At 39.6% G+C, this 15,765-nt stretch overlaps 1 protein-coding gene across 2 annotated transcripts; it reads right to left on the bottom strand.

The window, feature by feature from the left end:
• Positions 1-856: 856 nt before the first annotated feature.
• LOC135492191 (SPRY domain-containing protein 3-like) lies at positions 857-15,698 on the bottom strand. Of its 2 annotated transcripts, none has more exons than XM_064778471.1 (10): positions 15,584-15,698; positions 8,223-8,403; positions 7,876-7,991; positions 7,430-7,517; positions 6,925-7,081; positions 6,599-6,811; positions 6,209-6,358; positions 5,932-6,052; positions 5,527-5,723; positions 857-5,393 (listed from the first exon to the last, which is right to left on the bottom strand). In XM_064778471.1, exons 2-10 carry the CDS (start codon positions 8,387-8,389, stop codon positions 5,259-5,261), a joined length of 1,344 nt encoding a protein of 447 aa, XP_064634541.1. In that variant the 5' UTR covers positions 8,390-8,403; positions 15,584-15,698; the 3' UTR covers positions 857-5,258. The 2 variants fall into 2 exon arrangements, with proteins under 2 accessions (XP_064634541.1, XP_064634542.1); XM_064778472.1 differs by having other exon boundaries at positions 5,533-5,723.
• Positions 15,699-15,765: the final 67 nt, after the last annotated feature.

Below are 15,765 nucleotides of genomic sequence, written 5' to 3'. Positions count from 1 at the left end.
ATCTGACTTAGTCTAAGTTAGCATCTCACAATTTTCTGGAAGACATTCACAGCCTTGTCTCTCCCACAGCAGTCATCTGGGCCTGCTGCCTTGGACTGACCTAACATCTCACTGTGCTCTAGATGACATGCACACCAGGGCCTACTGCCTCAGGCTGAGCTATCATCTAACCATGCTTGTGAAGACACAAGGTACTTGGCCGTCTCTTCTATACCGCAGCACAAGGGCCTAACGAAAAAGATCTTGGATTCGCCGTCGTAAAATCAGAATCGCAACAGCTACTGTCATCATTTTGGTTGTGACAGTGTCTAGGACAAGTGAAGCCGGCCAGCTGGTAACTACTATTCAGATCTTGGACATTGTAGCAGCTACTGTCATTAGATTGGTTGTGACATGGTCTCTACAGGGAGACATACAAGACATATGCCTTCCCAAATCAAATAATTGCTTGATGTGAATTTAAACAGTTTTTGTAAATCGCTCGCTGATAAATGATCGAGATATTAATTGCAAGCTCAATGTCCGTTTCGGAGGAAGATGCAGTTGCCCCCTATCTGATCCAGAGAGTGGGTAGCTTTGTCTGTCGTAGAGTCCAGACAAGTCTCTGCCAAAGGGAGAACCCTTCCTCGAGGCACAATCTCAGTCTCCTCACAAGGGATGTGAACGAATCCAGAGGAAATAGAAGACATGTCTCGAGACACTATCAATCCAAAGTTTCATGATGGCAACATGAAAGGTTATCAGTCCTCATGTGTCTGCCTTCTAGCAGAACATCAGGAGTTTCAGCTGTAAGCTATGCCACAAGTTCTCAATGTCGGAGAATATGGCTGTGGAAGAACCAAAGGAGACCTTATTTTATTTTACTTAAAATATGGCTTTATTCAAAGCTTTGCAAACAGCCAGACACTATATACAAATTTAAACCAAAATAAAATCTTGCATACTTAAAATCAGTATTTTACTTTATCCAAAACTTATTTACAAACCTACATCTTAACAAATAGTTTCACCACCAACAAGACCAACATAAAGAAAGGAACATATTCAGGACAGAACAGTCAAAACATCGACCTTCAACCAGACATGGGGACATCCCTTAAATTCTTTTAAAGCATCAACATTGAGAGGTAAGATCTGTGTGGAACGATCAAGAAAGGGTAAAAGACTCCAGCGGCCAATATCAAGAGGAGCCTGACATTCACTCCTCGAAAATTTAGACAATTACTTTCTTTAACCGACTTGTACCTTGCAAATCAGGGAGCAATGAAGTCACATGTGGCTGTTCTGTCATAAATACTGTTATCCTCGCCTGATAAATGCATCATCGCTCACAGTCAATTCTAATCCATTCCTCTTGGATAACAAAAACACTGACCGAATCCTTTCTTGCCAAGTGAGGGTTTTAATAAATTGTTCAATAGGTTAGAATTCTGCAAAACCTATTGACATGACCATTCGTAGGTGGTAACATCCATATCATGATCTATGTGATTCATTGGTAAATTTTCTGACAAATACCGACTAATCCTCCGGAAGCAACAACTTTTATGAAACAGACAGGGTGAGAAAACTAACGGTGTGCAATAAACATAACAGGATGAAGAAGTCATTTTTGTGGAAAACTTGGTTCTGGCTTAATTCCAAGAGTGAAGAAAAAAATCATTGAAATTAATTGTCTAGAAGGATATATAAATCAGTTTCAAAAGACTAATAATGAATTATGGTGCATTACAACACATGTATTTTAGAATTCATAAATCAAACCATGTGAACAAACACACAGACTTTTTACCCTATTTACTCTCCGATAGAGATCTTTTTTGTACATGAGAGGTAACTCGTCAAACGTCCATATAGTATCAGTGATACCTGATGCACATCTAACAAGTTCACCTGTATAACTGTGAGCAAAACACTGGCTTACAAATTCAAAATCAACACATTGTCTTCAAAATATTTTCAAAAGGCAAACATGAAGAGAAACTTTCAAAGGTTACCATGGTTACATATAGTCTGCTTTAACAATACACGTCTGTTACATCGTGACATCAACAATATTATTATAAAAGCTTCAACATCAACCAACATTCACAACTATCAATCTAAATTTGGATAACATGTTTTTTTCTTGAAAAAAATAGAAAATTGATTATTTGAAAAAATGCAGCAAATGCCTAAGCAGAAACTGGAGCGTCATCAATTTTAATACAACATTGAGATGTGAATTTGATACTTTAAACAGTTTTGCTAGAAATAGGAATACTTCCATTCTAAATTTTCCAACAAAATCTAATTCGCAGGGAAAATGACAATTCTGAGATCAGAACTTGATGAAAAATTCACCTTCGAGTAAGTCACAATGTACAACTCATTCAAAAGACTGACACAAGCAGCTAAGTGGTCATCAATTTTAATACAACATTGAGATGTGAATTTGATACTTTAAACAGTTTTGCTAGAAATAGGAATACTTCCATTCTAAATTTTCCAACAAAATCTAATTCGCAGGGAAAATGACAATTCTGAGATCAGAACTTGATGAAAAATTCACCTTCGAGTAAGTCACAATGTACAACTCATTCAAAAGACTGACACAAGCAGCTCAGTGGTCCATCAAGACCCGCTCAAAAGCTCCCAGCTACATCACCGATTACCTATCTTGATATCAGATATCTTGAGTAAGAACACAAACTATACAAAACTACAGGTGCCACTTTCAGGCCATATTAATAAGCAGGAAGACAACCAGTGGTATTGTCAACACCTTCTTTCAATAATTGTTTGGATCGTAATTTCTACATCCAAAGGAGGACATGTCAACTATGGTTACACAGGAAGCAGACAACACTGGTCAATACATTGAGTAACTAGAGAAGCACATATTCTTGGTAGCACTATTAAGCTTGACTGTCTGAAGATCAGTTGATGACTGGTAATACTTTCATTTGGGTTAACATTTGAATAGCCAACCCATGAATGAGTCCACTTTACATACCATTGCACCTTGTGTGATAGTTGGCACTTCAGAGCCACCCTTTTAATGTTTATATATATCAGCAGTCATCAACTAAATTCAATCTAAAAAATGTTTATCTACGTTTTTATCTTGGTCACACCACATGGAAAATCTTACAAGAATTCAACTACCAGATTCAACTTTAATGTCATAACCTATAACTAACAACAGATATCCCTTCAGGTCCAATACTTTATCTGACAGACGACAGTGATCATTTTCACCTTTTGTTCAACTTCCTTCAACAAAACATCCTACATGTATCTTTCAAGACTTGTGAATGTCAACAGCATAAACGGAAGAACAAAACTCAAAATGGCAAGAAGAAAAGAATAGTCAAAAGTGGAGAAAAGCAAAAAATATCATCACTTGTCTTTTCTTCATATCTACGATTTAAATACAGTTCGAACTAAGATGAGGCCAGACCCAGGCAAATTGTGTACCGGGATATAGAAATAAGACAATGAGTTCCAAACCTATGACAACTGAGCTACCATATTTTCAACTCGGGAGTAAAACATATTTAAGTACGTATAGCAAGGTTTATAAATATCAAACTGAATTGCATAGATGAAAATCCAACTAAATACAAAGATCAGATACTTACAGACGAAACATTTTTAGGATAACAGCAACTTCGTTCAATCTCAAGAATGCTATGCCTCATCGCAGACAAGACATTTAAATTGTTGTGATTACTGCTTTTATCAAATTTGTCTCCTTTTTTCCACCAATGAAGTATATACTTATAAGTGATATTGCACTAATCATGAAATAACTAATAAGTACAGCGTGCATTGAAAGTGCTTTTGGCGAATGTTCTGTGACCCTCAACCAAATTCAACCGTACAAAAACCCATTTCACATAGGTCCCAATGAGTATGTCTCTGTTTCTATAATTCTTGCAGCTGTCTCATCTTTTCCCAACCTAAACTTAATCAAATAGTAAGAGAGGAAATTCAATCACTCTTTCTCAAAGATATTTACTTAATGATTGCCAAAAAACAAACTAACAGGTTTTTTACAGAAAACGCAACAATTTGCCATCAAATCTTAGAATCTGAGCAAAACTTCAAAAGGTTAATACAAAAAAAAGGATTACAAAATCCCTCTGCACTTGAAACTGATTTGATTATCAATAATGAAAGACAGAGGATAACCAATTCATCCCATCACTAGTCTAATCCAAACAGGGCAACTTAGGGATACTTCTAATGCCCCCCCCCCCCCCCACCCGAGACAAATATCAACGATAACAAGCCAACAAAGTATTGGAATTCCGAAATGGTGAAATAGTGATCCTGGTATACAAGTTAAAAATTTGCTTTTTTCAGATAAGGTGCAAACTGCATACCAAGGAACTACTCCCCCTCAAAGATGTTAACACTAACACACCCACTCAAAGATGTTAAGTTTTTAAGTTTTAAAACTAATTAATTTTTTCAATAAGCTGCATTTTTCAGTATCCCCAATTCCTTTAATAACAAGCGAATGCCCAACTAGTCTTGATGAACACAAGACACAACATCTTTCAACTCAAAATCATTATATATCACATTATTGGTGAAAACTGAATCAATTTGTATATTTGATACACAACAAGTTCCCAAAAAGATACAATTAAGTCTTGAAACACAGGCAAAAATGTATGTCATAGAAGAACAGGAAACCAGAATGACCAGGCCCTGTTTAGTTTGATTACCGAGTCAGAGGACGCTTCTTATATCATAGCTTCATAACATTATTTTCGGAACATGCTGTACATCAAATATACCAGTCAACACAGCAAGCAGAACCAAATGTACAGACACTTGCATCATTCTATAAGAATCAACATGCGTGTGCACATAAGGTACATGCAAATCAAGCATACAATTATACAGGGTAAAAAATAAAGAGCACCACATTCATCAAGAATTAATAAAGACTAGTCTTTATTAATTCTTGATTCATCCACACAGAGCCTATGCGAATTCTGACTTTCGTATGAATCAATAACTGAGATAACACCACAGAAGTATTGTCAGCAAACGAACTATGGAAGCCTGGTGTTCTTTCAGACAACAATCAAAGGTCGCCTGGGTCAAACTGGCAGATGTCATTTTGCTGACAACACTCCCATGAGACCTCCATCAGCGAAACGAGAACGTCAACTAACAGGAAGCACATCCAACAACATCTTCCTGTCAGTAGGTCTAAGGTCAACAGATAGCGTTCTTGGCATTACACCTCACGATGGTTTCTAACCAGTCAAAGGTCGAAGGTCCACCTTGACTTTCTCATCACTACTGAGCATGCCCACTGTAGGATAGAACCCTCCCCTTGGAATGCGAGTTTCTCTCCGTCCAATCGTTTTACCATTTCTCGTGAAGAAAACCTGGAAAATAATAAAAAGACCATTATATCCATGTTTATTCTTCACGGCACAGTTAGAATTGTGCTTTAGTGAGCAAAAATAGAGAGCAGAATAGAGGAGTTAAAGATGTTAAGTTGTTGAGGTGAATACTAGCCTTTACCTGTACTTTTGTACCATTCTCAGCACATGGTCTTTCCCACCACTCCTCGTCCTCTGACTCAGAATCCAACTCCAACTCCAGGAGATCGTCCGGGCTCTCCGACCCATCTGGTGAGGCATCCTGTGACCCATCACTGTCCAGCTCACTGCTATAGTCTCGAGGAAACAATATACCACAGCCCATTATATCACCTGTAAAACAAGCAAAGCAAACAGTTACAGAGAGATGCGAGTAATTTCAAGGAAACAATTGTGCTACATGAATTCACCCTTTTTAGAATGAACCAAAAGAGGAGCAGTCAACCAAAAAGACAGCATTCAACTACAATAAACGGCTCAACTTTTGCGGACGTTTTTTGCTGATTTTGAAAATAACCAAGTTTCAAGTAACTAACACTACCTTTATGGCATCTTGGCCCAAATGGATCTCCCACTCCACTCCCTATAAATATTTTGCCATCGTCTGCATGGTAAGCTATAGACCCCTTGTTCCAGCCAGGGTGCCGATGTTTGGGATAATCCTGAAGAAGAGAAGGTTTGGATTAGTAAACAATGCTGAAGAAACCTGAGGTATATAGTATAGTACCTATACTAGTGGTTTAGATATGTTCTGTGTACCTCCGACATAACTTTGGTGGTAATCATGATTACTCTAGGAGTAACAGCACTTTACTTACACGTCTAGCTAATCCTATGGCTATATAACAGCTTTCACCAGGGTCCACCACTTCTATTTCAAAATAATGGTTAGTTGTGTCTAGTGGCCATCTGGCCTGAGCAAGGCCAACGTCTATTATACTTTTACCACGACCCGTATACTCCAACATCTGTAAGGGAAGAAAGAGAGTGGTTGCATTATGGGAGCACTCTGAAGGACATACATGTAGGTATCGTTAACCGTCAAAGATGGGAAGGCCTGTCTGATTCTTGGCCGGCTGGAGAGTTGATTCTCCATGGTGGAATCGGATACACGCACTTCAGCTGGCTTTGGACATCATGTTGATTGAGTTGGCTGGGAAGGAGATTTGAGACTAGAGGTACTATACAGTCAACAGTGTAATACTTACCAGTCCAGATCGGCCCGCAGGTCCAACCTGTCCGTTCACCCGGACATCGTGAAGACGCGACCACTCCTCTTCCGTGTTGTCTATTGACATAAGGATGACGTCCTGATGTTGCCACTCAATGTCAAGGTTGATTTTGACTTCTTCTCCCTCGGAATGCATGCCCACTGCGGGGAACAGGCCATCACCAGGCATGGGCGCAAGCACAGTACCAACCTAGAAAGACAACAAAAGGTTTCTTCAGAAACTGAAACTTTCGCCAAATGCAAAAGATAAATAGGCCCAAATATTTCACGGTTTACCATATGAGCACTCCCACTCCTACTCACCTCTCTGCCGTTCCGGGTAAAGAAAACTGGTACTAATCGTCTTTGCCGCTCATCGTCGCCCTCAAATGCTTGGTCAAACTTGATTCCGCAACCTACAATATCACCACTATGGCACTTGGAGCCAAAAGGTCGACCGTGACCATTTGATTTAAATAATCTGGAAAGGAGTTGAAGCAGTTTTAGCATCCAAGACAAATAGTTGATGTTTATAACTATTTGATAACGTAGCCCTCTCAAAGATAAATCAATTTGGAGACTATCGATTTGAGCAGGTCTGTTCAAGAACCGAGTGGTCATGTCTACTGGTTTTGAAGTACTTTTACCTTTTTTTGGTTTGGGAGACAGGTTTTTTTTGTTTGTTTTAAACAATGGTCCAAGGTTTGTGGATGACAGTGTCAGAGCTTTTCAACTACCAAAGGCTGCCTAATGGGATGTCCAGCTTGTACAGGGGGGTGCAAAAGCAATGACGAATGTTGTCACATTTTATATGTGTCCCCAAACTTACTTTCCATCATCCGCATGATAAGCCACAGAGTCCACAATCCACCCTGGCTGACTATCCAGCGGATAGCGACTTGGCACTAAACCTACACCTGCAACCAAACAAACACGGGCACATGAGAATTAGGAAAACTTCACCCAATACAATCCCAAATGACAGAGTGAGCTACACTGTATCTCCATATCACAAACATCACGCCATCTTAATGCAATCTTTTTAATATCAAGATCGTGCTGATAACTCAATGATTTGTCCGCGCCAGCTGTAACATGACATATCTAACGAAATCAACCAATTTATCTGCAGCGCTGATGTCATTTGGTTTTCGTAACTAGTCTTGTACATTTAGTAGGAAGACAACTGGAAGGAATGCATATCAAGGAATGATTTGGGTCACTACAGCTGCATTTTCTCAAAAATACAAGAAGTACAAACTCTGTTCTGCTCACCTATGGCACCGAAGAACCCTGTATCCAAGATTTCTACTTCAAAATAATTGCGTTCTTGAGACAGGGGCTGAGCAGCTACAAAAACACCAACTTGGCCATTTTCATTGGCCGAATAACTGAAAAGTAGATGGCACATCACATGAATATTTCAAAATATTAAGAAAATTTTTGTTTCTGGCAGCATTTTTTTATTTCAATGATCTTATTTCAATTTCTTACTGACAACTAATAACTGAACAGTTAATCCAGGTTTGTACGAAGCCTGACCCAAAACATTGTAAATCGTCAAAATTTAAAAATTTTCTTTGACTTTTTTATCAAATCATGCTGACAAACAGGACGCCTACCTTAGCACCTCTCCGTCCACATTTATTCTTTCATAGCGGATTTGTCGTTTGATATCACCTGCCTTCAACACCGGGTTGATGGCACCCGCTGCGTGCCGAATGCGTTGTTGATGCTGTTGCATATGCAGAGCACGATATCGCCGGTAACGCACGATTGCCTCTTCCATTACTCGGCCACAACCTACAACAACAAGATATTGAACAAGATTTAATAAAGATATCAACTTTCCCATTGTAATAAAGTGCAAATGATGCCAATTGTTGCCTTGGTGCACAAGTGATGCCAATTGTTGCCTTGGTGCACAAGTGACGCCAATAGATGCCTTGATGTGTAAGTGATGCCAATTGTTGCCTTGAAGTGCAAATAATGCCAATTGTCAGGCTCAAGAACTCTCTTCCTCAAGAGAAGCATTTGGCAATGACAAACAAAGTAAAAAGTAAAACAAATTGAGAATGAAATGGCGATTGACAATTTAATCGCAACCTATTCTATTGACAGCACGGCATCATCGATCCCACAGGTGAACCATAACATAACAACAGAGACGGGAAGTCTGCCGCCAACCCCGGGCTTTTCAATGACAGAAAATTTCAATAACTGGTTTGCGCGATCCAATATTAATCTAACAGTTGATTTGTATCAGTCTACACAAGTTTACACATGGAATATGTGGACGGCAGTCATAATATGCGTCATCACTATTTACGTTTCTATCAGTTGTCCTACCGACCCATCTCATATATCATGAATCTAGGCCATTGTGACATGGAATAGTTTATGTTTTGTTTGGTTAGTTTCGTTTTCATTTTGACCGTTGAGCAGTAATTTACCATTTTGATAGGACAGGAGTGGTTCAGTGGGCATTTCCCTTTCTTAGTGCCCCCATACCCCTAATGTGTGCCAAGAAGTGGTACCACCATAACTTCCATATTGGTCAACAACAGTTGGAGATTATAGAAATCTTTCCCATTTGTGGCAAGTGACATGGATGCAAACTCCATTTTTATCTTCAACAAAATGATATTTCCGATTTTGATGGTTATTGCAGCCTGATCCCCCTACCATACCATCATATTTTGTACGAACGAAGCATTCCTGGCTAACATGATAAACTTTTATGAAAGCTCTCTGGGCACAGCAATCTCGGTAAATAGCAGACTGATGTTGTTATTTAGCCGCGAGGTGAATACGTTCTGCTCCAAAACAATATAAATCAGACTAGAGGAGACATATTGACAATATTTATAGCCTGGCAGGGTGCCCAGTTCAAGCCACTCAGTCTCGGAGGTACTGCTTGGTGCCATTGCATGTTTTATATCCAAGAACATTGTATGAGATTTGGTCACCCACACACGACAAACAAATTGACAACAAGAAACTAAGTTTTGCATCATTTTGTCCATCGTGTGCGCAAAGCTTATTTGGCAAAATAATGTTTTATGCTACTGCGTTTATGATTTACAACCTGGAGGAGATTCTGGTGAGCACATTACCATGAATAGTGGCTAGATATGGAGACTGAAGCAAATCCATTAGATACATTAATCAACGGTAAGAGACATTACTGACAGTTTTCGAAGAAGACTGCCATTTGGGGAGACATCAGGGCAGACTGCAGAATTTGAAATGCCAAAGTTGAAAGAAGGCTTGGCAAAAACAAACTCATGAATAACTGGTTTTTGCCTCAGAATTGCATGTAAATGGCTGGAGATAAGGACCAAATCTGGACCAAGAACGCGATTATAATGACGAAAACAGAAGTAAGGGTAAGACATTGTAGTCCATTGTAAAGAAATTTTGTTTCCCATCCCTTCCTTTAAAGACTTGGAAGAGAAAGTGTGGGAGATGCTGTATAATAGTCTACCAGACACCAACAGAGTGAAATGCAATTTCGCCGACAAGGACCACATGAATTTTACATGAAGCCAACCAAGGTACCATCAGCTCTGCGGAAGTGAAGCTGATAGCTTTCGCTTTGCATAAAACATGGATTATCTTCCAGGAAATCAATGAAGAGACTGAACTGGATGCTTCTGAACCTAGAATTCTAAATGGAAGACGGCTATCGTTCGGGGGATTCTAGCACATCGCACTCAGACAATTGCATCGTGTGGAGTGACTGACTTGTCAACCGTACGGAATCTGATGCAACAGCAAGAGAAGTCATTTGCCTGAAATCGCCGCAAGATCAGCATCAGCGAGAGTGCAATTAAAATATTCAAAACTCCTGCAATCTTCACCATCTATTTCAATATTTTCAACACAACCTTTTCACCGCCTCTGAGGAAATTGCACCGGAACCAAAAACACATTCAATAACTCTCTCATGTCAAATTATGGTAATAAACGCACAACGCAGCAAACGATGCAACAAAATGAAAGAGTTTACGATAACGAAAATTAGGATTACACGCCAGATCGCAAACGCGGCGCATTCGAGAGGATTGATAAGGCAACAAATTGCCCGATTTTCCGCTGAGTCATCAAATATAATGCACAAGTGTGCAAAAATACAAAATCCATGTTTTCTGAAACGACAGTGCAAAGAGCTGCTCATTGATAAAAGAAATCTGATTCATTTTGAATTTCCCAGGAGGGAAAGGATTCTGGGATATTTGCAGTTCATTCACAAGATACGAGGAGTGGTATCACATTCGAAAGCAAAGCTGGTGATTTTGAAAAAAGTATTCATGCAGTGCTTTAGGCAAGAATCATGAAAATCTCTCTGCTCATCACAGCGAGTGGCATGTCTCAGAGAAGACAGCGTCAATGACACACGCTGCTCCACAACCATTGATCTCAAGCCGACGTCCATCGCTAAGAAATACCCCAAGGATCCTGACTGTAATGGTAGCCATGCCTTTAATCAATACTGGCAAAGCTACAAGTGGGAGAAACAGAGAATTCTACAGCGGTAATACTGTAGATATGGACGTAGAACAAGAACTGGCCATTGAAAGAGACAGAGTCGGAACAAGACTGTGTGATGCTGGAGCAAGTTTTTGAGACTCTGCCTTTTACCCTTTTTGACTTGTATCATGGGGTTCAGCAAAAAAACAGGTAACAAGCATGTCAATTACTGGATGCTGAACATGAGGTCATATAAAACCTGTTGAACCCATTGAGAACATTAGCATAGCATACACAAAGGCAACAAGACTAACATCCATACATACGGATACCAAACGAGAGGAATGTGCCAGCATTCCTCAACAAGTATCATCATATTATTTGAGTGGAAGTACATTAAATACCACATCTGGGTTAATGGTAGAAAGGCATTCCAAAACATCAACACACTATCTGTAATATAACATACAGTCAATGAGAGGTGTACTAACAGTAACAACTACTCTGCAGTTGTTGAAAACAACTCCGCTGCAAACCATTTTGGAAAATAACTTGGCTATCAATTCGGACTGTCCAGAACTAGCTCTGAAGGGTTTTTCCACCTACCATAAACACTTTAACCACTCGGAGTGATACAACAAGGATTTTGAGAAGAGCTTCCATTATAGGCCAAGGCCAATACAGGCGCACTAGACTTGACAAGTGAAACATAATCAGAATGTATAAACCAAACCCCTTTTACCATTGGTGTAATTCGACAGCAATTTGACTATCTAGACATAAAGATCATCTTCACAGGCTCTATAGGCTTTGTGATATTTGCTTTGCTTTTTTGGTGACCCCCTGTAAATTTGTTGTCACCTGCACTCACCTCCCGATAGACAAAAATGGTAATTCTCATAAGAGCCACAGTTGCTGCCATGTGAACAATTGGCTACATATCGGCATTCCAATAACTATGGTATTACCATGGAGACCAAGGTGAATTTACCGCTTTTCCTGGGAACTAGACATGGTTTTGCCTGGGGCCTTCGTGTGTTACAAGTCTTGAGCAATCACCGTTAATCTTTTGCTTGGGTTTTTTCTGAGTATTTCTTTATTGCAATCTGTTGCATCTTCCTGAGTTTTGTAGAGGAATGTTATTTGGGAATGGTGGCCGAGATGCAAATTTTTACTTAGCCCAGGCCAACCAAACCTGAATTTTGCAGATGACTTGGCATTGCTCGCACTAAAATTCACCGCAAGATCAGACACGGTAGGTAATATACATCCACAACCTGATAGTAAAATTTGGCTCATCAGCCATTTCCACGCAACACCAGTCTTGCTACATTGTATCTATTGATTGACAAACAGCACAGCAGTATACTATGCTTGGATGGACACCAAGGAGCAAGGAATTAACTATGAGATCTAATTAGCCAAGAATAGACAGGCAACAGAATCATCCACGGTAAGTTAGGTCTGATGAACAGCCGGAGGGTCACACCCACAGGATAGTGAACATCAAGACAGTTGTCACATAATCCTTCTGACATGTCTGAGCCCAGTTGCTCAATCAGCGTAAACAGTAACGTCGGCCTTAAGTCCTTGCGCTGCTGTTGTAACCATAGGATTAGGACAGCAAAAGCTAATGGGCAAAGCCATGATGAAACCTCTTCTCTAGCTTCTACCTAGAACACAGAACCAAAGTGAGCGTCTTGTTTCCTGAAAGAGGTAATGCACAGCATGCACCTTCTCCCATCCAACAGGTCCCCAGGACACTCTAAGGCAAGCGATCATTCCCTGAAAGGTAGACTTGGATGTTGTTTATCTGTGCATGACAAGTTTCTCCAGCTGTTGTAGTTGCCCCAAGGTGAATATTTCCATTGCTTCCAACATTTTCAAAGAGGAATCTCACCACAATCTGGATACGCAAACAGATGGAGAAAGACCTCCCTCCTTTCACATGTTCGACAGACTGTAAATTCCACTTTACTGATTGATAATGATAGGTTGTGGCCCAAGGGGTTGGGCACGTCAAAAGGATCAATCCAGCATGCACTGTCCTTGAACGAAGAACAAAACCATCTTTTTAATTTTAGTTGGTAATGCGTATCACTGTGGCTTCGAAGCTCCATTTCGACACAATACTGAAATGACTCTGACACGAACAAACCACAGGAAGTTCAGATTTCCTTCTTTGAAACAGGGTCAAGGAAAATTTTACAAATACATGTACAAAAAACTCAAACAAGACAAAGCTATAATATCAGCTAGATAAAAGCAACAACAGGAAACACTCGTAGAATGGATAACAAATTTGAGATCATGACTCAAGTGGAGGTTTCTCAGGACAGAAATAGAAGCATAAAGTGCCTAGCCTTAGGAAACGGAACATCTTCAGCAGCCACTGGCACTGCTTATTTTGCCCACAAAGTTCTTTAAACCACAGATGACAACTACATGAACAAGATAAGGAAGGACTACATACCGAGCTTCCAGTTGCAAGCACTGAAAATGACTTCCTTGCCTCGATCCTCGCCATCATCGAGGTCTCCCATCAGGACGCGATAACAACACAACAAAATAAATTATGACACCAGACAGACAGTCGCCATCGTCAAATTATGCCAGCCCGTTAGAGTCTCGTTCCTGGCTACATGTGCCTTCCACGACGACAGCCTTTGAGAACGATTGCCATGGAGATCAGAATTACAAATACTCAATGGCTTCTGACCAACATTCAAATTTCTCTAAGCAATAGCTAGATTACCAAAATAAATGATGTGCAGTTCCACTTCCATCAACAGGATCAATATTTTGGTGATCAACATAAAACATACCAATTGAAATGAAAAGAGGGAGCCTCAGGGGAAATTGAAATGTGGGATGGTTGGGTGTTATTGTGAGACATTTCACCATCGGTGACTTTGATATCATATCATCATTTGCTTGTTGCTATTTTCAACTAAATGACCCCTTCTTTTAGACATTATCTGCTCCTGAAGCTGAAAATGCAACCCATGAAAATGTTCATAAAATTCTTTAATCACTTAGGTTTGAACGTCCTGAATTTACATTCTAAGCATGAGTTAACTGCATTACATACATTTAAAAGTAAAGTTCTCAAGGCCTCTGACCGCCCAATGTAATCTACCCTGCGTATCAATGACTGTGTATGTTTTGCCATACTGCAATACAGGATTATCCAGATACCTAAAATATCAATAGTGCTTATGATCAGACTGAGGCAGACGCCATTAACGACTCCATTAATCATCTTTTACAGCGCCTGAGGTGACATTTCCTTTACATTTACTTTACAAAAGCCAGAATAAACATATATAATATAATACATGTATTGTGGCCAGAATCCTTTTAATACCAACACTTTCAATTCAACTTGCAAATTTTCACCAGAACAGCGGAAGTTGGAGATCAGATGTTAGTCTTTGATATGCAATACTACATCCCTTTCACATGAATACTGCCTAAAATTTTTGTAGTATATATATTTTGTAAATCTCACTGACTGATACACATATTTAACCTGGGTAGGAAGGGATGCTTTTTTCCACAAAGCAAAAGGTTTATGATCAATTTAGCACAAAACCAGTTTTTTAAATGCAGATTTATGTTAGAGAGGGTGTCTGGCTGCAGTGCAGAGGTGTCCGCAAAATATGACCTATTGCAATGTGTTTTCTCAAACCAGATAAATCGTCAAGAGATATAGAATTGCAGAGAATAAAAATTGCTGCGAGCAGAGACGAGCTTGAAGCAAGCGCAACATCATTTGCCAAGTATGAGTCATCCCAATTCCAAGCGAGCAATGCAATATCGGGACGGAGAGACATCAATGATATTTCTTGGAAGAATTGATCAATTTACCAGGGGCCTCATCAGCTACGAAATAAGACATTACATTGCCTATAGGAAAGGGAATAAGACAATGCCATATATGGTAATATTTCAAAGTGATGTGCCGAGTGGGCAGAAGCTTTTTTGTGTCGAACCATTTCATTTTATTCGGAACAGTGAACCTAAGTGAAATATTTCAGAAAAAATGGGCAACAATTTGTGTATTAAGCACTTAGGTTTTACATTTTTGCAAATGTACTGCCATGGTGACAAGATACTTGTAGATGAGTGCCATTCTGAATACCCGCAAAAGAAAAAACAACAAGGGTGCCCGGACACACAGCCGGGACCGAAATTCCGAAGTGTCGTAGGCCTATTGGGTATTGCCAATGACAATTGACAGACTAGGCCGATTTGCCGAAAATCCCTGCACTGGCATTGCATCATCTGACAGTCACTAACCACTGCAGCACTGTGAGTGTGATGTGTACAAAACAGTACATCATTGACCTACACTGTCAAGTACATACCCCCAGTGTATTTTACACTGTGTGAAAAAAATGTAAAAATAGGTTTTGACATTTCATAACAAATAGACAGAAAACATGCAAAATTCGACAATGAATTCGGGATTAACCAAATGAACAATATATCAATAGGTGGTACTCACGCGGTAACTGATCAAATCACAGGGAATCCATCCCAGTGAACGGTCTTCTTAGCACATCCTCTTGTCTTCAGAAGTGAAAAGTTCTTATATTATCCAGAGCATGGCGGCAGGTCATGTGACAAAATTAGGAAATATTTATTATAATAAGATAGATTCAGAATTTATTTTCATATAAACTGCAT

This window comes from Lineus longissimus, chromosome 8 (genome assembly GCF_910592395.1).
Source record: "Lineus longissimus chromosome 8, tnLinLong1.2, whole genome shotgun sequence".
In the NCBI taxonomy this organism is placed as follows: Eukaryota; Metazoa; Nemertea; class Pilidiophora; order Heteronemertea; family Lineidae; genus Lineus; species Lineus longissimus.
The sequence above is the reverse complement of the archived record's forward strand: the minus strand, read 5'-3'. Positions and strand labels throughout refer to the sequence as shown.